Raw genomic sequence first — 24012 nt, forward strand, 5'->3', positions numbered from 1 at the left:
CAGACATGTCAGAAGTAATTAAATTAAACATCATTTACAAAATGTACTGTTGAAGATACTTTTTTTTGGAGGTAAACGTTGATGTTTTATTAGCACAAATGTTTTTTCTAATGTTGCTTGGTTTATTAAAATTGTGCTTTTTTTCATTGCTTTAAGAATAACAATTTGCTGTGTGAACCATAAAATTATGATTGATATTTTTCCAAAAACATTTAAGTTATTTTATTTGATTTGACTTGATTTTTGAATAAAAATAAAAGATCTTTATTACTACTTCTATGTTTATTTCTAATTAAACAACTTTGTGTAGTGTTTATTGGTTATTTTTCGGCCTTTAAATCGTCTTCTGGAAAATTAGCTATTTTAGTTAAATATTATAAACATACATACATAAAGGCATAGTCTATGCCTGATTTCAGTATCAAAAATTTGAAGAAAATTTTACGAGTTGTAGGTTTTTTGCAACGAGTATTGGACAACACGTTAAAATTAGCAAGAGGGCACACCAGTTTATTTAATTTAACTTAATATAGGAATAAATGCAATTGCAAAGTTATTTTAAATTAAATGGTGCATAAATGCTTTTATTTTAGTTTGTATTATGTTATTAATTTTATATTGACCCAATAATTTTAAAGTTAGTTGGTTTACAATCATGTAACATGTTCAACACAGCGTAAATAAAATTTATCAGAAAGGGGTGAAGTACATTATATTTGAAAGTAATCACCCTTATAGGTGAGTATATGTATAATAATAACAAGGATATGCATAAGTATCTTTTTAAAAGATAATAAGAGTCAACTAATAGGTATTAAAATGTTAACAGTTTTGGTTGATAATCATCTAGATAAGAATTTTGTTTATAATTAAAAATGTAACAAAAATAGTCTATACATGTTAAGTGTGCCTCGAATTTTTTTATTCTAACATGTTTTTCTCATTTATATGTAAATAGTTTGTTTAATAAAGTGATAGAAACTAAATGATTACTTTGTTTTACTTTATCCAAAATGTTATGGTTTTTACATACTACAAGACGTGTGCACAGTATCCCGCAGTCTTTGAAGAAATTGATATTTGTATCTCATTGCGTAGACTCATATGTAGGGTACATATGGGGAATGTTTTGGGTGGAAGTCGAGAACTAAGCTTCCATGAAAGTATCACATGTGAAATTGAGCTAATTGACAGTTTAACGTACATATAATGACGTCATAACTTTATATGGGTTATAATCTCCTCCACAATCATCTATTTATGGGGTGCATCCTTGGCGATTCTCCTTTAGAATGCAAATAATTACTTTGAAGTAGAAAAATGTATAGCTAATAGTAACTGCCTGCAATGTAAAAAAAAATTGTTCAGTGAAATCGATTTTTATAATTATTTTTGCAACGGATTTGTGTGACACGATGATTTATTGACTTCCCTACAGCTTGGCAGCATAAATTAATGCATAAAATTCAACAAAACAATTTCCATACATATAATTTTATTGATTATTGCAACAAGAATTTAACGAGAAGTAAGAACCTGATTTATTAGGCCTGCATCCTTTGATGTGCAATGAAGGAAAGTGTGACACTGAAATACGATACATGCACTTTCTTACATTGGTTTTGCTCACTTGGTCATGGTCACCGAGCACTAGGGATGGCGGTTTAGCGAAAGTTCAATGATTAATTACAAGAATGTTTAATCATTATTAAAATAGTGAACCCAAAAAGCAAAGAAATTTTGAATAGCAGCAAATTATACGACTTGGAAAGCAGCAGACTGCGAAAGATTTTGGCATGCTCGGGAAAAGTTAAGGCACGTAGTCTTTTCCGAGAAAAGGCAAAAATCGATGATGCATATTTCTATAGATAGGCGTTTCACAATTCATTCACATTATTTAGTTTTACTATTGACGTTGATAAAACCAATATGTTTAAACAAATTAATTGATTAAGAAATAGTAAAGACTTTTTTTATACCAGGCTGTTAATTTAAGAGCCTCTGTCGCTTCTATAAAATCTTCAAATGCTGTGGCTGTCAAAACTAAGATTAACATAAAAAGATCATTAGGAGTTAAGAAGTGCAATATTTCAACACTTGCAAACTATCTTTCAACATAAGCTAAGACCTGCCACCTGAAACCGGCCTTCATGGCGATTTTATTACTTTAAATTTAAAAAAAAAACCTTTGCATCACCATTAACATTATAATTATTTATCGAATATTATTAATTTTATACTAGTCTGTCTACTAAAATTATAAACCAATTGTCACTTCATTCTATGATTGTATTGAATTAAATCGTTCATGTAATATTCTAATCGATAAGTTCACTCTAAATGGCGGATTTCTCGTCGCGCGGAAAGAGTGGTCCAGAGTTCACATCAATATAAGATCGAGGCATTGACGCGTTGACACAGTGCCTCTCACAGTCTTGTAAACGTAGGGTCTCCTACAATGGGGACAAAGGTAAATATATTTATCAAAGAAAATATTATCATCAAATTAAAACACTGTACAGTCTTTGGGATTTCAATAGTGTTTGATATTATTGTTTAGAAATAGTAATTACAGTATTTTTATTGTTTTTCAGGTAGTTATAGTTCTGTCTTTGCTGGGAATCGCTGAACATTCTGTAAAGTCGGAGAATATCGTGACAAAAACCGTAGCAGACAATATTAGTGCGGAAAGTGTATCCCGACTTTACCGAAACGGTCCTGTGGGTGTTTACGCCGGTGCTGCCCCCTATGCCGCGTATTCGTTTCACGTGCCCTCAGTGATTGCACCGAATAATATCCCAGTTAAGGAAGAAACTATTCTCGTACAGAATACAAATGGATTTTTGAAAGATTCTTATGGAAACAAATATTTACAGACACCACAAGCTCTGGCGTATAGAACAACTTTTCCGAGGCAATATGTGCAATTGCAAAATCTACCAGCCCATCTAAGCCAGCCACTGGTATCACCCAGCAGTCAGTTCAAGCAGCTGACACCACATTTCTTCTCATCATCTCAGTATAATTTGCAAGGTGTACAGGCGTTACCACAAACAACCCTTAGTCGATACACTATACAACAACAGCCGCATGCTTATGGTAACATACAAACGTTGGCTCCCAATTCGATACTATATAATCAGTATCAACACCAAGCTGCTCAACCTCAGTCAACTGGTAACAAAAATGTATACGCTAATGCACCTGCCACAGAAAATTCAAACAATATTCAGACTGATACCAAATTTCAGCGCTTACAGCAAGGAGGCCAGGGGAATTTTCACAACATAGATAAAAATCCATCTTTTCAACACTCGGCACAAACTGATAATTTACAAAAACTGCAGCAGGCACCAAAGCAAACAACTATTACAACATTGTCTAATGGCCAAAAGATATCCCTTAATTTGGTAACAAAACCACCTCTTCCTCTATTGGATTTAAATCTTTTACAACCCCTAACATTTGCAAATCCTGTGGTACCTCAAGTGCAGCACTACTTACCTAGGATAAACGAAGAAACGTTTCACAAGACTCCAAATAAAAACGTAGACGAAGTCAAAACTCATCAAATGGAATTTGTTGTACAGAATACGAAATCTTATGACAGTGAAGATAAACCCAAAAATAATTTAAATAAGGTGACACAGGGTAATGACTCTGCTGAAGATAACGAAAGCTTAAATCCACACACTGCAGAGAATGAGTCTTCTAATGAGGGTCCCGAATTTACTTACGAAATTAATTCTCCGAATTACAAGGAAACGTATACGAAACAAAAAAAGCATTACAATAAAGAAACTGAGTCTGAGCCTGAAACTTACAACTATGAAACTAAATTAGAAGGTAAGCCAATACATTATAGTTATGAAAAAAATACTAACAAGAAGCCAATTGTTGTTAGTTATGAACGTCATATAGAAAAGGTCCCAGTTCATCATTCTTATGAGGAACATACAGAAAAGAAGCCTATTCACTATACTTATTTTAGAACTATCAAGGAACCCATTCATTATACTACTAAAAATTCTCAGAGTCCCAAACATTTAGTGTATACTATCAAACCAGAGGAACAAGACCGCTTTGAAGAAAACAAAGGATCTCGCCATCATACTAGGGAAAACTCCGAAGCTAACTCTGAGGAGTCTGATGAAAATAGGAAGATTCAAGATTATGATGATAGGAACAAGGAGAAAAATCACGGCCATCATGTACGTTATGTAGAATCTACTGAAGATACCCATCAATTTAAACCAGAAGACAAGAATGTCCAGTATTACCATACTAAAAATCAACAAGATCCCAATATTGTAAAACACTACCACGTACCACAGTTATTTATTAATCACGTACATAAAAATGTCGCTCCAAAGCAACGTGAACAGGAACACTTTCAACCAGTACTTCCTGAATATGAAGAAAACACGAAACATTTTCATAAAGGCAATGACAAAATAAGGGTAGATCCTAACCAACACATTCAATCGTCAAGAAATTCTCCTCCACCTCAAAACCACCCAGTGACCTACGAATATATACGATCCCACTATTCTGCAGCGCCAATCGTGAAAGGAAACCCTAAACCAGCACAAAATGAACCAGCTGAGGAAGAAAAGGAACCAGAAGGTACTTATAAAACACAAGAAAATAGTGAAGAAAATTTCGAAAAGAGTTACAAAGACGCTGCCTATGGTTTCGCTGCATATGATTCCCCACATGATGATTCTGAAAGAGACATCTATAATCCGGAATCGTATGGTGCACCCCGTTATTATTCTGAGTACAATATAGATAAGAGTCCATTTAAACAATACGAAAGTGAAGGGGATGATTTCCCAAAAACTACAAGATCAAATTACAAGGACGAGAGGGACAAAATACATGAAGATTATTTTTTAGATTACGCAGTCAGTAAACCGACCAGCCTTCGAGATAGTTTCAGACATAAAGAGAGTTATTATAAAATGTTCAAAAATAATAAACCCGAAAGTTACTACCATAACGAAGATGACGTCAAAAAGCAGAACGCGAAATACACTGTTCCGACTTATGAATTTTATGCGCCGAAACAAAGGCATCACGGCGCAAACCAGAAATCAAATCCTCATGTATATGAACACAATTATTCGAGTGACGAACCCCGAGATGCATCAGCTTATGCAACCCGACCTCTACATAGGTATAAGAGCAAAACCCAATTTGTAGAACCACAGTTTCAGTATGGCTTTGAACCTATATCTCTACCACAACTGTTAGACAGCGAGTTAGCAGCGATGGCTTCTAATAATAATCCTAAAACCGAGAAACAAGGAACGCGGAAAAAGATTTACAAAGAAAATGTCTATATTAAAAAAACTAGCACGAAAGGTGGAAAGAAAATAAGTCGATAAATATAAGAATAATTATTGTATTAGACCAAAACCAATGTTAGTTAAGTTTTTGTTAAGTAGGATTAAGCATTATATTACTGACTGCTATTAAAATAATATAAAATATTGTTTTTCGTTTATAAAAATGGCATCACTTTTTGTTCAGTACTTGTGCAACAAGACTTTCGCTATCAATACATTACGTGACGAACTTTTTTTGCCTCTTGGATCAAAGCTTTCAATAAAAACATCGTTAACAAAGTCACTGACCGTAGCAAGTGGCTCTGCACTGAGCAATTGTGACACCTGTGCAAATCTTAGGAAACCGGGTTGTTACTTAATATTAAAATAAACTCTGATTGCAAAAATCCTTATGAAGTTTGAATTCAAAACTAATAAGAGACACAGAAATTATTTATTATTTGTTTATTTAGTTATTTATTCGGAAACCAAACAGAAACATCCTTATAATAAAAACAAAGTCAAAAATAAAACACAAAACAAACACACTAGATGCATCCACAATAGGTTACACTTATACACTTAATTGTTTCAAGATCAGCCTATTATTTTATGTTCCTGTTATTAAGAGTTGCCAAACAAAGAGTATACAACACATAAGCGGCACTAGTTAAGACACATTGACAACGAAGGTAAATAATTGATATTCGTAGAGTAACTTTCAATTAACCACAACTTTTTCTCTTTAATGCCGAGCTGTGAATTGTATTGTATAATCACATTTAATTACAAAGATACAATGAAAGAGGAATATATCAATTTATTTACTTATTTGGAAAGATATTAAAAAATACTGTAGGTATCATTTGTGTATTATTAGTAGTCATGTAGAGTCCCTAATCCCTTTATTCCCGTCGTATGTACTCAGTATAATCAGTTGTTAACGTGAGAGATTGTCGAATATGAATCTTTTCAATCAACACTCGTATGGGTACAATCAGAAACGAGACTGGCAAAATATGACACCCGTATGTCAAAAACTGACTATCCTATTCACTATCACTACATATAATATAATAGTATAAAACAAAATCGCTTTCTCTGTCCCTATGTCCCTTTGTATGCTTAAATCTTTGAAACTACGCAACGGATTTTGATGCGGTTTTTTTAATAGATAGAGTGATTCAAGAGGAAGGTTTATATGTATATGTATGTATATATATGTATCACATCCATTAAATAGTGGAGAAGTACTGTTATTTTTGAGGTTTCTAATGTGATGTCGTAAATAATTACATTTTTCCGCTTACATTGCAAACCCAGGCTGAACCCTACGAGTTTTATCAAAATAATGTAATAAGTATTGTACATATTGAAAAGGTCTACAGAAAAGTCCTTGATGATATATGTCTATCTCTTATGGATAACCCACATTTTTATATACAACGTTCAGTTTTTCTGTAGTGTAATTAGTATCAGCATTGCACCCGTGCGAAGCCGGGGCGGGTCGCTAGTGATATTATAAACGCAAAAGTTTGTGGATGTTTGTTATTCTTTCACATATGAACTACTGAATGGATTATAATTAACCTTTACATTAATATAGCTGATACATCAGAATACCACATAGGCTACAATTTATAAAGATATTGTGTGAATTGTCCAAAATATCAAGTGTGTACGAAAAATTGTACCATCTGCGAGCTATTCTGTCGTGCGCTGCCAGTACCGCTACATTATCTTAAATCTCTTCTTCTGCGGAAACGAAGGCGCGGGCACCAGCTAGTATCATATATGACGGGCTTTGGGATGATAATTGTGCGGACACGTTAGCCCCGTTTCACCTCCTCACCTCGGACAAGCAAAAAAGCTGAGCCGCCGAAGACAAGGCGGAAAATAATAAACGGCTCAAATATATTCATCTTTCCTCAAAGTTCGATTTTGTACCCTATCGAGTAGAGACTCTTAGTTCAAGTGCACAGGCGTTTTTTAAGGATTAAATTTGGCGCCTGGTAGATAGTACCGGTGACCAGAGATCTGGTGCTTTCTTAGCTCAACGAATAAATATCGCAATACTGGGAGTAAATGTTGCCAGCGTTAAATGTATACAACAGGGACCAAACTTTTTAAATTTGTTTTAATTTCCTATTTATTCATTTTAAATTATAAATGTTTATATATTTGATTATTATAATATAAGTAGTACATATGTCAAATCCAATACGTACTGATACTTGGTGCCTTTATAAATATATCTACTTGCCTGAATAAAAAGGGGCACCGAAACAAAATCTATATACATATTTATTATAAGCCAAATAGGGGGAACCGTGCTTTCTGACTTCCAGGTAACTTAAATGTCCTAGAGGTACAAATATTCAGTACTTAATAAAAGGCCAGGTTTAGGTAGTAGTGTAATCTTTATTGTCAAAGCAAAAATCAATACATCTAAAAATACTGAAAATAACTTACATTTATAAAACTAAACTACAATCTAACAGGAAAGGTTTTAGTATATTTTTCGAATTTGACTAGTAATAAATTATTATGTAAATTACAAATTCACTTATAAATTCAGCTTTGTCACAATATAACTACAAAACTTTAAATACATAACTCGTACATTGCGCACATTGTGAGAGTTTTACGATTAACTGCTCTTTCTGTGGTTCTCTGAATCGATTTCAAATTTGTTCCGCCTCTGAAACAGTCTCCAGGTCATGACCACTGTAGAAGCACCAAGAAGAATAGCTACAAAAGCTAAAGACAAAGTGGTAATTGAAATATTATCCTTGTACTCGGTACGGATGCCTCGGTCGGCCTTTAGAGCAACTGGCCGTAGTATTTTAACCACAGGCTCACATCCTGATTCTCTCACATACTTTGCCCAGGTTCTATTGGCGTAGGTGATTTCTCTATGCCTTGCGAAGGGTCTTCTACCAGGGACAGTTTTGTTTGCGGAGATCGTAATATTACGTAGTTCTTTGTAATGACAGTAAAGGTTTTTCTTCTTCTTGTTTCCTTTGACGACAATGTCTTTCTCGGCGCTCTTGGCTCCGACGAGAACATCGAGATCTCCCTTGATCATGTTGGCCCAGTCCCACATCTCGGCAATTTTACAGTCACATATGAACGGATTTCCTATTAATTTCAGCGAGTGTAGTTTAGGATTGTGCGCGAACACGTCAGGTTCTATCGTGGTCAAGTTGTTGTTACTGAGGTCTATTTTCTCAAGGTGATGAAGTATTTCTAAAAAGGCTAAATCGCCTTCGGCCGAGGAAATTTTGTTTCCTGCTAAATTTAAATCAGTTATGTTTTCAGTGTTTTTGAAAGCATCCGGATTTAATGACGTAATATTGCTGTTGCTCAAATCTAGGACTGTGACTTGCGACAGAGCCTTCGGGAATAATGGGCCAACTTCAGGGATTATTAAAGGATTGCCTCCAAGTTTGATTTCTCTCAAGTCGGTATACGTGAGGTTTTTGAAGAACGCGTTTGCATTTAATGGTCTCTTGAGTCCACAGAACTCTAACTCTAAAGTTGTCAATTGTGTAAGGTTGCCGAAAAGCCCGGCCTCCAATGATAACAAGTCGTTGCCTGATAAGACCAGCCTCTTCATGGAGGTCATATGTGAGAAAGTGTCAGGTCCAACAATTGACAAATTACTGTAACCCATATTAAGATATTCTAATTTGTCAAGTGGTGCAAGTAATTTTGTGAATACGTTGACCAGCGGGTTATGTGAAATATCAAGTTCAATGAGATTTTCGAAGACATTGAAATTATCTGGAAGGTTTCGAAGACCGCAATTGCCTAAAAAGAGTTTTTCTAACTTAGGTAAAGGAGCTAGTGCCTCTTGTAAGTCAGGAGCGAATAGTGGATTGCCTGACAGATAAAGAGACTTTAACCTCGTTGCATTTGCGAAAGCCTCCCCAGAAATTGGTCCCTTTATATGGCAATTTGACAGATCCAGCAGTTCCAAATGGTTGACGCTGTTGCCCAATGTGGCAGCCACATCTAAATCGAGCAATTTGTTGTCAGCTAAAACAAGCGTGACCAAGTTTGTGCAGTTCGAGAACGTGTCTTCCGACAAGTAAGTGATTTGCGATTTTCGCAGATTCAAATACTCCAGTCTTGGCAGGTTACCTAAAACTTCAGGCCAGTTTGTTTCTGTTAAAAAGTTTCCGGCTAACTCTAGATTCTTCAAATTCACCAATGCTTCAAAAATGTTTTCAGGTAAGTATTTTAGTTTACAATCATTTAACTTGAGCGTTTCTAAGCTCGTTAAATTATCAAAAACAGCGGCGTCTAGGCTAATCAAAGGGTTATTTGAAAGGTCGAGTGTCGTAATGGAGGTAATATTAGTAAAGAACACCGGGTTGATGCTAGAAATTTTACAGTTGCTGATGTCTAGGTATTGAAGTGTTCCGGATATAAGAAAGGGTCCCTCAATGACGCCCAAAGGATTGTCTTGCAACTCGACATTAAGTAGGCCTCGGGAATCTCTGTAATTGAAAAAGAAAAGTTATAATTCCTAATTTTATACTTAATCTAGTCGTGCTACAACCTTTGGTCTTGTACTCAGATTTCTATATCGTTTGTACTAACAAACGTGTGTCTGACACGTTTTTTGTTTTTTTATCTAAGGCATACCTATTTCCACTGGATGTGTTTATTTACAGAATCGAGTAATAAATACGCACATAGACAAGTGCACACACATAGACAAAATTCAATTTGTGCACAGCCTAGGTTCGGACCTACGAGTAGGATTACAAACAACAAATCTCAGTGTTCAGGCGACTAAGCCAACCCTGCACTAATTTTATAGTAGGTAGGTATTCATTGAATTAATAAACGTATTACGTATGTACGTTATTAGAGTAACTTAACGTTAATAAATAGACATAGATAGATAGAGTTCTTCTCTTCCGTTCTACGCCCTTGATTTGAGAACTGGCAGTAAATTTGAAATTAGAAGCATTTCATTTACTGTTTTTGACGTTCATAAGCGTACATTATGTGACCTATAGGAATGTGAATATCTATAAGACTCATTGTAAATTTGCAAGTGCGATATGGTCAGTAATTCAATCCACATTTTGCGTGGCCATTATCTAATATTGACATGACGAATGCCAATTGTAGCTCGGATAGACCGCAACAAGTAAGAATAAATTGCTATAATTTTGTCATCACTTCTGTTATACAGTGATTGGACCGAACAATGGAACGTGAGAAAATATAAATTATGTAAACAATGGGCATAATAATTTCTATGACGGCATTACAGTCTGTTAATCTAAAAATTAAAATATTAATTAAATATCTAGATTAATTAATAGGAAGTATATAAATTTCTACAGGCATTCATAATATGTTTGATTTTACTCACAAGAAGGTTTCGGGATCCACATAAGTGATGTTATTCCCAGATAAATCAACGTCTATCAGATACTCGAGTCCTTTGAATGCCTGCCGCTCGACTCTTGTCAGCCGATTATCCGCAATTTGCAATCTCCTCATCTTAATATCGCTAGGGAATGATTTAAGGCTCGTTATATTGTTTCCATTGAGATCTAGAATGTAGACGCTGAGACTCAGCTCATCATATGGAACCTCTGTCAGGTTACTCTCAGAACAATCCGTGACCCAGTTTATCCTAAAGTAGTGGCAGTCGCATTCGTCTGGACATTCTAGTTCAAAACTGTCTCCGTTGAAGCTGTAGCCTAGATGGAGAACCATCAGACATAGAAATAATACCGCTGTGTTTGCCATTTTATTTGAGTGAATCTTTAATGCTTCGGTCCACCCATGCTATTAAATCTGTAACAGTAAACAAAATGTGCGTCACAATAAATTATTATTATTTCTTCGATGTGAAGAAGGAACTATTTTGAAAAGGAAATTCCAGTGTTCAACGAACATCAATGATATGAAGTCGTCTTAGGAGGAAAATATTGGTACCAATATGTACTTTAGACATTGCAAGTAACGACTGTCATGTGCAACGTGATGTATCGATTAGCGATTGTTTAGAATTATCACGACAATGCAATGTATACAAAGTCATCCTATAAACTACTGCAGGTGCATTTCGTTGGCGTACTGTTGATTAAATAAATTTGATTACAAATTTAAAATTCTGAATTTTTTTACTAACAAATTATACTTATTATAATCATAACTAAAGAGTTATTTTTCGTAAACGCTTACAGCAGTAAAGTTATAAAATTGGTCCAATTTGGACTGAAATCTATAATCGACAAAGACCAGTGTCCTTTAATTGTAATTTTTACAATGAGGTGAGTCCACAATACAAGTAATCTGACGAATAGCGACTCAATCGTTGTAATGGCCGCATCCTGCTGACCGACTCTAACTGTTTCCCGCCAGAATTTTCCAGAAGCTCAATGGAATATTGTAATAGAATAGGCATGCTAAGCTTGTTATTTGATACAAATAATCCTCAACGGATAGCGATAGCACTGATGATGGATCATTGCAGCCGAAGTGATATAGGTACTAACTGTTTTATCACTATGAACTTTCCATTGAGTATGTACTCGTAAATGTGGCGAAATCACCCAAAGATTGATCTTTCATATATTTTTTGACAAATTTAGAAAAATAAACAATTCAAACTTATAACAATTGCTTTTAATATTATTCTAAATCCAACGAGATCGACGAAAGAAATAATGACTTTAATCTTGCTACTCCGTTCTAACAGAACAGAAAAACAAAATACTATTTTAGTAGCCGCTTCATTTTATTAATGTGATTACCGGGCGCGCCTGTTGAGTGATCCACTTAAGTAAACAAGCTATTTTGTTCACCAATTTCAACGACTCGTTACAAATGGGAGATTAAAGAAGTTAAAGATTTGCGGGTTTATTTATTTATAGATGATAATTTTAATTCGCATCTGCGATGGCTACTAGAATCGTTTGTCTATGACCAGTTTGAAATATGTCCCATGTTAGTCATGGGAAGATAAAATGAAAGTTGCATCAAACAAATTCCATTTCTTTGTTTGTTTATAAAATATTCTGCGATAACAATATTTAGACTGCAATTGAAAAGTAACGCAGATTGCTTCGCTTTGATGTCAAGTTTTCTTTACATCTATGGCCATATTTAATTTGATGAATATATGAACTACTATTGTATCAATTAACTAGACAAGTGGCTTTAAAATTACACGGTTAAAAATATTTGTTCGTTTTTGTAAGAAATAATGGGCTAAATTTGAATTTAATATCGCGAACTTATTTGCTAAATATATATTTTAATTTGTTTAGCAATGTAAACGTAACTTTTATTTGGATACGTACGATTTGAAACGTAAACGTAAAACTTGACTTCGATTATTATGTTATATTTTATTGTAAGATGTTAATACGTTAACATAATAATGTTCCTTAGACATTATAAAAAAATTTAGATATATATTTTTAGCAGCTGTTCTGGATAAATTTGAATATAAAAGGATATGAAATTTGGTAGAAAAAAGAAAAAAAAACTGGATGATAGACGAAACGAGGAAACAGATAAATTAAAATAAAGATGCACCAGTAAAACGGCGAAATCTTTTGTTGTGAGTCAACATGTGTGAGTCAAGTCTATGAATAATACGAAATATATATCAATGAAGTATTACAAATTTATGTAACAATTTTTTTGTTTGTTTTGTAAAGTCTCATTGAACATGATTGTTGAAGAACAATCAAACGTTGAATATTTCAAAAATGTAAACTCCAAGCCAAAGCCAAGCCTGATGTAAAGTTTTAACAGTTTAATAATTTCAATATAATTAGTGTTTATTTAAACACGTGATAAAATCAATAAACAAACTATAATTCGAAATTAAACAAAAAAGGCGCCTAATATAAACTAAGTAGCAATTTCGATCCGCAATTTGTATCACAAAGTATTATTTTGATACAAATTACGGATATAAAACACATGCAAAATAAGTAAATAATAATTATAATCAAACTTTAGTGTACTATTTGTACTAATTTTTTTATTATATTTTATATATTCTAATTGCGTGTAAAAGAGAGCTTGGTTCTGCGCCTATAAATCTATTTCAGTAACTTTTGATCAGTACCACGTATCTTAACAGATGTAACTTAAAGAAAGGAATAAACTTATAATATATTTATTTCATTCAAAGTCGCAGGCAAAATGAAATATTGACATGTTTAACAAACCCTTCTGTCCATGTCGTGTGGACTCGCACAACAGGTTTGAAGTTCACATATTAAGTAACTTTATGCAATGTTCTACATATAAATAGTAACTATAAATATATCTTTCATTTTACACTTATGTCATACTATTTATCCTCAGAAAACAACCAAGTTTGCTGTAAATATTATTTTTTCAGTAACTACGCATTAGGATTCTATATTTAAAAAAACTTAAAGCGTTTGTAGGTGCATCGGTGGTACATATGATTATTACAATTCTGCTTCACTATATAAAATTGAGGAACTTACCTACGAGATCGTAGTACGATTGAAATCCAAGGGAAATTGTTTTGATTCCTGAATACGTGACTAACACAACTTGTACCAAGTCTGGCTTACACTATGTCCGAGGTCGCTTATAATATTTTTCCGGCCCGCTGTTTACGTGATTGTAATCTGTACATGAATGCATACAGTTTTTACGTGCACTCTTACTGCCATAGAATATTCTACTAAGTTATAAACCATAATGTCGATGGCGTTCCACGGCATCGTAATAATAACCTCGTTGATGACTTGCTTTATGTAGCTCAACTTTTGTATAAATATCATTAATTGTAATGTTTAATATTTAATTTATTACAATGGTGACCAATTACATAATTGAAACATGTTTGTTGTAAAACTAAATACATAAGCGCTAGGCAATTAGCGTAGGAAAATATGCCCAATATAAAGTCTTAGCATAAAGATTAAGACATGAAAGATTCGACGGAGACGTAGACGATAATTATTAGCGTGATATAGTTCACTGCTTAACAAAATCCTATACTATTTGACGTTATCTTAAATTTAGACTATTACTAGGGCCTGATTAACCCTTACGGTAATAAGGCTGCAGCCTAGGGCGCGACGATGTAGGGGAGCCCTCTGAAATCGCATCTTCGCTAGATCCTATGCATCATCCCCTGTATACTTCAACAAGACCGAGACAAAACACTAAATGAACTGTGAACTGGATCTACAAGCAGATGGAAGATTTTAGTATCCAAATTAGAAGTAGAATAAGAAGGAAGGAAGGAGTAGAAGAATGGACGGTAAAAAAATCTGTCAAAGACTGAAAAAAAATCAAAATAAAGATACCAAAACAGATGAGTGTTACCAACTGCAGCTACAACGGTCTTTTTCAGTACTAAAAAGAGTTAAAAGTTACTTGCACTCCACACTCCACTAGCAAAAACTTACAGCGCAGTCGCTGATGTACATAAAATTGTTTTTTTATTAGAAACTATTAAATTTGTTAAGAGGGTGCATCCCGAAATAGCCTAGGGAGGTCAGAACTTTCGATCAGTCTCTGATTATTACTAAACAATACTTTTTCTGTATTAAATTTGTATATATTAAAAATACTAATATATTACATTCACCTCAGTACAGTACAAACGACCCGTTCTCAAATTTTTTACAACTAATATTTCGTTTAATTAGTACGTCTCCTTGCGACTGGCGGCAATTTAGTTTTCCGTTTATAAATATCCTTAGCTTTTTATGTTTAGAATAGCCATACTAAGAAAATATCAATTGTCAAGATATTCCGAACGTCCGATTAAAATGTCAGCTGATTTCTAATTTGTGTTGTTTTGGTAGTATGCTAGTAAAGAATATCAATGCAATTTACACCAAAAATAATCATAATTTTTTATACATTATAAAATTATAAATTTTTTAACTATGGCGCAAAACGAGCCAACAAATTCCAATAATGATGAATCCTTAAAGAATGTCTTTGATAGTGCAATGAAATTGTTCGATAAAGTGGAAACCGGCAGCGAAGCCACCAACAGTGATGCGGTGCAGGTAATAAAGTTATATATAAATTTAAAGCCTATCAATGTAAAACATGATTGATATATATAATTACTTTAAATTTAGAGTATTAATTATGGTATCAAAATATGGTACATCATTATGTTCATAATACTATTTGGAGCCTCAATCTCTCAAAATACTAAACCAGATATTTTGTTTTCCAAAAAAACACTTGTGACCAGATCATTCTCTCCACAATATGTAATTAATACTAAAAAATGATTAATGTATATGTCATTTAGAAATTACATATGTTGTTATGGTTAAAATTATACAATAAGTGTATTATGAGTGTTCATAATGTTGGACTAAGTTATTTTTATTTCAGATGACTGTAAAAACAGCTATAGCCAACTTTGAGAAAGCAACCAACTTAGTATCCATGTCAGGCATGTTTAGTAAAAATGAAGCCCTAGAGGAATTACCAACAGAGACTCTTCAATATCTTCTATTGCCTGCAATATTGGGAACACTTACATTAAAACTTTGCAATCAGCCAAGAAAAGATATAATTAATGTGGCTGAAATTTACTTTAAGTAAGTTTATGCAAAAATTGTCTTGCATTAAATTTTGTTTGTTGCGTAAAAAATATTTACACAAATTATACAAGTATACAAAACAAACCTTAATTATTATTATTACCTTACTAGCCTCACCCAATTGGAATAAAGATATAATAATTGTCTTAATGTTCAATGTATATTATCTAACTCATGTCCTGAATTTGTTTCATCATCAAATAATAGTTGTTTTGGGTTGGTAGGCACAGGTGACATGCGATAATAAAATCTTCAATCATATGTTGCCTCACTATTCTTTAGGATAAGACTTGAAAATTTTTTAAATATAATTACAGGGACTTCATACAGCGATGTAAAGATTATGGAGTCACAGATGTTGAAATACCACAAACTGATAGTGATGATAGCAATGCCCCTAGATCTCAAACTGAACAGGCTAAAATAGCTACCATGGTAAGTTATTTTATTTCATATTTAGCAAACAAGTCAGCATTCAAAGATATTGGTCACCACAGGTTATTGATCACTTGTTTAATTTGTAAAAAAAATCTTTGTTTTTTGTGATTCACCAAAATTTTAGTTTGATTAAACAAGTACTGGGACATTTTCTTAATATTTTACTTGTTGCTTGTAAGCAACAAGCAACAGGTGTACCAGTATAGTAAAGACTTTAGTACTATGAATTTATATGTAACAACCTAAAGGCCATGTATCAATACATAAAACGTATCACAATTTATTAAGTAACTTTTTGGAGACTGCTTTGTTACAGATTATACAATTATTTGTTTGAAATTGTAATTTTATTTTATAATTAATACAATTATTTGTTTGAAATTTTTATTTTGCTTATATAAAAATCTAAAGGTGCTTTCACGTGAGGCGAAAATAAAGAGATACAAAGAGTTGAAGGAGCTCAAAGATAAATTAAGCACTTTATCAAAATCCATGGAATCTCCAAATGTAGATGATCAGACAAAGAGAGAATACTTCACGACCCTGTTATTGAATTATGTGAACCAAGCCCTGGATGAACTTAACAGTATTGAACAGGAAAAGCCCATTTTGGAGTATATGTCTAAGCATGCAGGAGGTGAGAATAAAAGTAATTAAAATCAATGAACCAAATACAAGTGAACAAAGTATTAAATAGTTGTCAACTGAATAAAAATCTTTTGAGCAGATTTTGATGAAACTTGGATTCTTCCATGAACAATTGTCTCAATCTGACATACTTTTAGTTTTTAGTTTCAGTTGTTTTAGTTGTGGACATACATATGTATATAAAAGCTCATAACCTCATGTTTGTTGTTAGTAAGGTATATACTTAATACTGCTTTTTCTTGTCAATTTATGCAGAAGCACACCCGATCTACTTTCATTCATATTTACACTGTAGAGTGTGTGGAGGACGTGTTAAAACTGTTCTCTAGTTAGATTAATTAATCAAACAGCATTAAGTCAACTATTAAGTTGAATAGATTTTTTTTAAACTTAATAAATTTATAGAAAAACAGTATTAAAACAGGGTTTTTTAATATGTAATTTAATAGATATGTATGTTCATGTTATGTAAATGTAGCATTGATTACATGATGCATTCATTCATGATTATTGGTTATTTGAGGTTATTATATCTATATAGGTGAGAGGCATGTTTACTTATTTATTTATTTCGCAATCCTACAGCTAAGATAAATTATATATAATTACAAACAAATAAACTAAAAATATAGCCAAAGATAGAATACATCATACATTTTACTACAAAAAGGTTTAAAGATTTACAAAAGGGAACAAACAAACAAAAAGTATTCAATACATTTAACTAAGTGGTACCTAATATGGCTGTGTTGTGTGATGGTGTAAAACTGAGGGTATGTATGTGATGGTGTGTATGTGGGGTGTACTCATGATGCAGGTGATTTTGCGCTATGGATATTCTTAATACACTTTTTAATCACATTCCGCGATAGCCTAAACAAGTCAAGGCTTAAATGGCCTTAGTATATCTAGGCTGCGCGATACAAAACTGAGTTTTTTGCATAGTGAGTGTTGATGTGAGGAACATGAAACAAAGCACGATTACGAGTCTTGTAGGCAGGAACATGGAAGGGCAACTTTTCTAGAAAGAAGCTGCAAGGTCTTATAGGAGATAAATTTTATAAAGTCTTTTTGGATTTTCTCAATTTTTTCTCTGTGTGCAGAGTAACTAGGTGACCAAACCGAGCAGCCATATTCCATTATTGTTACCATTTAGTAATGGTGTTTTATTTCAGAAATGAAACCAAAACAACGCGAGCGTGCCCCGCCCCTAAAGCCAGTTATAATAACGCGTGATGCGTTACAAAAGGCCGTGTATGGGGCCGGATACCCTTCATTGCATACTTATAGTATTGAGGAATTCTATGACAAGCGAGTCCGGGAGGGAACGTTAGTACATTTTTGTTGTATCTTTAGTTTTCTGAGTAAAAATTTGTTTTATTATTTTAGTTTTTTATCGATGTGATTATGCTTCTTTTGATAAAATAAGTTACTCAACATTTCAAACCGAGTGAAGTGTAATTAAGTTTGTATAAAATATTTTATTTCTTTTAACACAAATTCCAGGTTTCCAGCTGCATCAAATATTCCACACACAACAATACAGAATACAGAAACAGATGGAGATGACGCTGAGCAAATAAAAAAGGTAATTAATATATGTATTAGAATATTATACTCCAGGAAGAGTTATTTTGTATTAAACCCCCCATTTTATGTTACCAATAATGGTGGAAATATTTTATTATACATAATGTTGAATTCACTTTTAGTAAAGATTTACAGTAGCACTTACATGCTACATGGTCACAGGTTCAACCAACATGTGACAGCTTTTTAGTCTATCATGTTTGAATGTTATGAAACTACATGATATTAACATGATGAAGAAAGATTATATGTTTTTGTTGTGATCAATCTTGTTCTCAATAATAACTACTTAAATAAATGTAGGAGCAATTAGCAGAAGATGACGATCCCGAAGAGTTAGCGCGCCAACGCAGTATGGACGATTACAAGGACGACCATAGACGTGGATGGGGCAACAGACATAACCGGAGCTAGCCGAATATAGATTATATACTGTCAAAAATAAAACTAGAATTGACGTTAACAGCTGATAGTTGACTGGTTTTTGTCTAGTGGATTTGGCAAAAATAATATTGTAACATCAATTCAAAAAGTCTTATTACAAGTCTCCATAAAAGCATAAATTTTCTTAAGAGTGTAAAATTTAAAATTGTCGAATTAACAGTACTTGTGACAGGTTTTACATGAGTGCTCTTCAGCTTACTTGGCCTGACCCCTCTTTAGTTAAAAAGATAATTACTTAATTTAAATTAGAAGGAACTAATTACTAATTTGTTACAAAAATCCTGTATGATCAAATATCAGATATTTAAAGTAACATGTGCTACACTTTCTAATGATATATTCTTAATAAAAAACATAGTTGTTTACTCTTGTTAACTTGTATACACCTTAACTGATACAAGAATTTGTATTTAAAAATAATTAGCATTGTATTTCAATTAAAAGTGTAGAAAATAACGTGTGTGTACTTGTGTACACGCGTTAGAAGTTATACTTCTTTGGTGTAACAATATAAAAATCTTGTCATTTTATTCTACGATTGTAGAAAAGATGACACTAACAAACAAAAGAAAAAAACGTATTTAATACATTGAAAGTTTTTTTTCACCAGTGTCGGTTTTTTTGACAGTGTGCGCGCGCATCATAAATAAATTCTCTCATCATTTTTCCCTAACGCGTCAAAAGAAGTATAACTTCAAAAAATACCATAGAGTAATACTGGTTTGGCCAATTTAGCTGTGTCATAAATTCAAATGTCAAAATAATTTGCTATTTTTTAGTTAATAGCGCCCTCTATTGGCTATGTTAAAAAGCAATTTGTGACTTGTGTAATCAATGATATGAAATGTATTTTGCAATCTTATAAAGAATTTAAACAATTTTCTTTTTTTTTATTTCCCACCTTCTAGATTTCTTTGATCCTTAACATGTGTCTGCCAATATTTCTGCATGTGATTCAATAATATCATACTTTTATTCAGATATTGCTTGAGCGAATTTTCCTTATTACGTAAAATGAAGACTTCGACGAAACTTCGAGGTCTTCTGTTAGTAGTATAAAACGCTGCGTTTGCATTGCGTTAGTCAAATCAAACGCACAGAGGCGTCTATCATGTTACATTCTCTCACCAAAACACTGTTAAAGAATAAAGAAAAATCTGGGGTTCAGAATCTACAATTACGATGTCTTGTATGTAGATTGATTTGGTTTTTATTAACGAGTACAGTTTAGGTCGACATGCACTGTTACTGGTATAGGTTCCCCAAAACCAATATGTATTTCGCCTAAGCCGTTAAACAAAGAGAGATAAAACTACAAACTGAGGCAACTTATTGTAGATAAATTACATTCATCGTTACAATTAGCTAATTTTAAAGATAGCAAGCACCTGTAAGAGAAAGTTTTCGCACGGTTAAGACGTCAATCAAAATAGATATTACATGTAATGCTTTCTTATTATCACATCACTGTCATACCCACTTGCTCTCGCGTAAGTGTCGTAGAAAACTTCGCGGGTGACCATACTTCAAACAATTATGAAACTACCATTTCCACAATATTTTTTGTACGATTATGAACGCATATAAACGCACTCTTCGCAACATTTGTCACTTTTATAGATTTTAATATATTAAGTTCTAATTTTGATAAGCTTGGTATATACATATACAACAAGCTTATAAAAATCAGATATCTGATGCAGATATCTGCATTGATTTTGTTTCACATTTATTACTTTTATGAAGGAAAGCAAATAAAAATTAGCTTGGTTCTCGAAGACTCTGATGAATAAAATTACCTTCCAAGGAAATTCCAAGGAATCATGCAAGGTTTTAATTCCTGTCTGTACAGAGAATAAAAATTTAGTGGTCCGAAATTTCATTGTCACAAGTCTATCTTCAGCCAGGGTTTTGACTTTCACTGCCCGCGGGCAACGAAATCGAAAGTGCCATTTTATTCCTCATTACTGATACGATGTGCTGTAACACCATCATTTTTCTCTATGCGACGCGAAGGTCAAGAACCTAGTTGGAACATACACTATGACTTGGTGTACATTATTCATAAGCAGAATGTTTTGAATTAATTGCTTCAAAACATTCTGTGAAACCAGTAGAAGTCACTTTATTGTGCGTTCTTTTATAACGAAATCAATTCAGAAGCTATTAATTTTTTTGTAGATGTACATAAGCTTACATTGTGTCACCTCCTTATATTTTAAGGTGTTCTTTTAATGTGAATTAAAGTTGATCAACCTATTGCTTATACCCAGCACATATGTGTTAAACATACCTCAAATTATTCTCTATCTGTGTACTGCTACGGAGTAAGGAATGTTAAGCCTCATCCTCTAGACTAATACCGCTCTCAGGGCGTAAAAGTTAAGTTAAGAAACATGTAGAGCAAAAAGTAAAAATTATTAGAGCAACAATTAAAGTCTCTGATAACACATTTTATTAACAGGCGTTATATATAAGTAATTTAACAATCTGTTAACATTTTATTAGTCTTTATAATTCGTTTCTGCCTTATATGAAAGACCTAGCTGCTAAGATAAGGTGATAATAAAAAGTTTTATGTCACGGCATTTGTCATTGCCATATTTTTCACCACATATGGTTAGGTATACTGTATATAAAATCGATATAATTTTTTTAACCTAAAACGGGGTAAGGTTTGATTGCAATGTAAGTACATATGTTAGTAATTCATAGTTTGAAATAAATTGATTTTTTTAATCGTAGTGTAAGGAAGACACAGTTCTAAGACAGGATATTTTTTTCATGTGCGTACACAAATTTGATCAATGTTTAATAGACTCTTAAAAACAATTTACAAATTTTTTGAATTGCGGAGTTTATACTTAAATATAATTTCTTAATAAGCGATTTATAAGACATGACGTTATTTTTATTCGTGCATACATTATTTTAGGTACGCTGGATTACCTAAAATGACGTTAAGACCCAAAAATCGATTTTATATTGACACAGGCACAGAAGGCTTTCCACCTTTTTGTCAATTAAAAAGGATCAAAGAAAAGGCCAACCAGCTGATTCTGATGACGTGTAGAACCAGCTGCCCAGTAAATTATTCAAGAAAAGATAATACCAATTCTTAAAAGGCCGGCAACGCACTTGTGAACCCTTTATCATTGAGTACCACCATTCGATTAACATCAGGTGATGCCTTTTGCCCAATTTGTATTATAAAAAAAACATGCAGTGTTGTAGCCTTACAGGTTTTATTATCATATAAGTTTAAATAATATTCAACTCGCCAGAAGCTAGTGCACTGGTACTTGTGTTGTGCTAGTTCAAATGTAATTATTAACTTGCCCACTTGACCTACAGAGTTATGCAAATCTCGCGCGTTCTATCACCTGTTCTAACGGCATGGGGTATCCTGTTGTAGTTACAACCTTTCAGGGCGTTTAAAGGATTATCTCATTAAGAATCTTTAATCACTGTGGAAGTCCGATTAATAATTGTTGACTTAATATAAGTGACAATTGAAATTCCATATTTGAATTCTAGTAAAAAATTGTCTTTTTACCAAAAGTCTATAAAGGAGGTTGATATCGTAAGTATTTATTCGCCACAACTATAATATTATGTATTATGCCTATCTTTTTTAAAAATTATTAATGTGTTTCGACGTTGAATCGCGTTTGTCATTAAAACGCGATGGTTTCATAAGCCGGTGATTCCTTTCGTATGCCCTTCAACATTTACACATTTCATATACAAATATTAATGTGTTGGAAATTAATAAATATTATTAAGCATATCTCTGCCAATAAAGGCTTGATTTACGGAAGTGATCGCACGTGTGACGGCCGACCTAATGACAGGAAGTGGTTTCACCGGCTTCAGATATCTCTCTCTAAAAGGCGAGTAACCATAGACTACTCGCGTCGTTTGTTATTTATGAATGAATGGAGAAAACTTTTTCGTCCTCTATATTAAATTAAGACAGAAACAAGATCTTAGTGACAATCAAACATTGCCGGGCAATTTTATTTTAGAAGATTTGGGCAAAAGTGCGTAATTAAAATCTTGCTGCCTATTGTTTTAGTTTTCTTATTAATATGATATGGGATATTAAAACATAGTTTGTCGTCACCAATACGTCGTCTTTAGGGAAATATGTTGATATCGAAACTTGGTAAATTAAAAATTATAATGTATTCTTTCATAGCACTCTTTTATTTAAAAAAACTTTTTATCTCTTTCTGTCAGATCGTGTTTACGCTGGGATGAAAAGAGAAGCGGTCCAACTAGACTGATAGTTTTATGCATAAAAGTTTATGTAAAAATCAATTAAGAAATTAAAGTATTATAAGGTTTTTAAGCTATTAACATCGATTTACTCTCTTAACTTGAATGTTTACTACTATTTTATTTTTATCTTAACGTACTTACTTTTATCAAACCATGTTTACATAAATTAAGTTGTTTTTGCATTGTGTTTTGTGTGTATTAATAAATCTTGAATAAGGAATATAAAAGTAACAAAATATAAGTATTTCACACTAATATTTTATTGCAAATGAACACAGTTTAAAGCCGAAATTTTTAACTAAGTAATAAGTATTATGAACTCTAAACTTTGATATTAAGAGCATTCATTGAGAAATCCCTAAGTAAAGGATGAGTAGAGAGAGACATTTAAAGTCTCAACTTTAAATGTCAACCTTAACAACATTTTAACATTGTCGGTCTTTCAATATTATCCATATTGTATATATGTATGTATAGCGAGAATATCATAGATTTTGGTCTCGTCCTTGATACTCACTGGTTAAGATACAGTATCTCTTATCTTACTCTCGCGTTTGCTTCCAGTGTTGTTCAAATATTGTTTTAGTGCGAGTGTTCTGTATTTTTAATATCAACTGCACTGTTTCAAGGTGAGATATTTTTTTGTATTTAAAATTATCCATTTGACATTT

General features: G+C 32.9%; 4 protein-coding genes across 4 annotated transcripts in view; 3 read left to right on the plus strand and 1 right to left on the minus strand.

Moving 5' to 3' along the window:
* The first annotated feature begins 2440 nt into the window (after positions 1-2440).
* On the plus strand, positions 2441-5693 carry LOC110995007. Its single transcript, XM_022261966.2, has 2 exons — positions 2441-2470; positions 2595-5693. Exons 1-2 carry the CDS (start codon positions 2459-2461, stop codon positions 5388-5390), a joined length of 2808 nt encoding a protein of 935 aa, XP_022117658.2. The 5' UTR covers positions 2441-2458; the 3' UTR covers positions 5391-5693.
* Positions 5694-7737: 2044 nt separating this feature from the next.
* LOC110994974 (carboxypeptidase N subunit 2) lies at positions 7738-14049 on the minus strand. The gene is made up of 3 exons (XM_022261912.2): positions 13838-14049; positions 10726-11156; positions 7738-9835 (listed from the first exon to the last, which is right to left on the minus strand). The coding sequence occupies exons 2-3, from the start codon at positions 11106-11108 to the stop codon at positions 7981-7983; spliced, it is 2238 nt and encodes a 745-aa protein (XP_022117604.2). The 5' UTR covers positions 11109-11156; positions 13838-14049; the 3' UTR covers positions 7738-7980.
* A 1094-nt stretch (positions 14050-15143) lies between these two features.
* On the plus strand, positions 15144-19620 carry LOC110994982 (immunoglobulin-binding protein 1). Its single transcript, XM_022261925.2, has 7 exons — positions 15144-15385; positions 15726-15934; positions 16255-16372; positions 16787-17012; positions 18199-18352; positions 18530-18611; positions 18917-19620. Exons 1-7 carry the CDS (start codon positions 15260-15262, stop codon positions 19025-19027), a joined length of 1026 nt encoding a protein of 341 aa, XP_022117617.2. The 5' UTR covers positions 15144-15259; the 3' UTR covers positions 19028-19620.
* Positions 19621-23894: 4274 nt separating this feature from the next.
* LOC110994967 (rho GTPase-activating protein conundrum) overlaps positions 23895-24012 on the plus strand; it is an 80458-nt gene continuing 80340 nt past the window's right edge. Inside the window, exon 1 of the mRNA XM_022261899.2 lies at positions 23895-23970. The gene's annotated coding sequence lies outside the window, so the exon portion shown is untranslated. The remainder of the gene's footprint in view (positions 23971-24012) is intronic.

This window comes from Pieris rapae, chromosome 20, assembly GCF_905147795.1.
Source record: "Pieris rapae chromosome 20, ilPieRapa1.1, whole genome shotgun sequence".
In the NCBI taxonomy this organism is placed as follows: Eukaryota; Metazoa; Arthropoda; class Insecta; order Lepidoptera; family Pieridae; genus Pieris; species Pieris rapae.

Bases quoted from the DNA above. Each gene is read 5' to 3' on its own strand.
- LOC110994982 (XM_022261925.2), top strand. From the start codon at position 15,260: ATGGCGCAAAACGAGCCAACAAATTCCAATAATGATGAATCCTTAAAG. The intron at 16,373-16,786 runs GTAAGTTATTTT...AAAAATCTAAAG, and splicing joins AGGCTAAAATAGCTACCATG to GTGCTTTCACGTGAGGCGAA. The intron at 18,353-18,529 runs GTTAGTACATTT...CACAAATTCCAG, and splicing joins AAGCGAGTCCGGGAGGGAAC to GTTTCCAGCTGCATCAAATA.
- LOC110994974 (XM_022261912.2), bottom strand. From the start codon at position 11,108: ATGGCAAACACAGCGGTATTATTTCTATGTCTGATGGTTCTCCATCTA. The intron at 9,836-10,725 runs GTGAGTAAAATC...TTTCAATTACAG, and splicing joins GTGGATCCCGAAACCTTCTT to AGATTCCCGAGGCCTACTTA.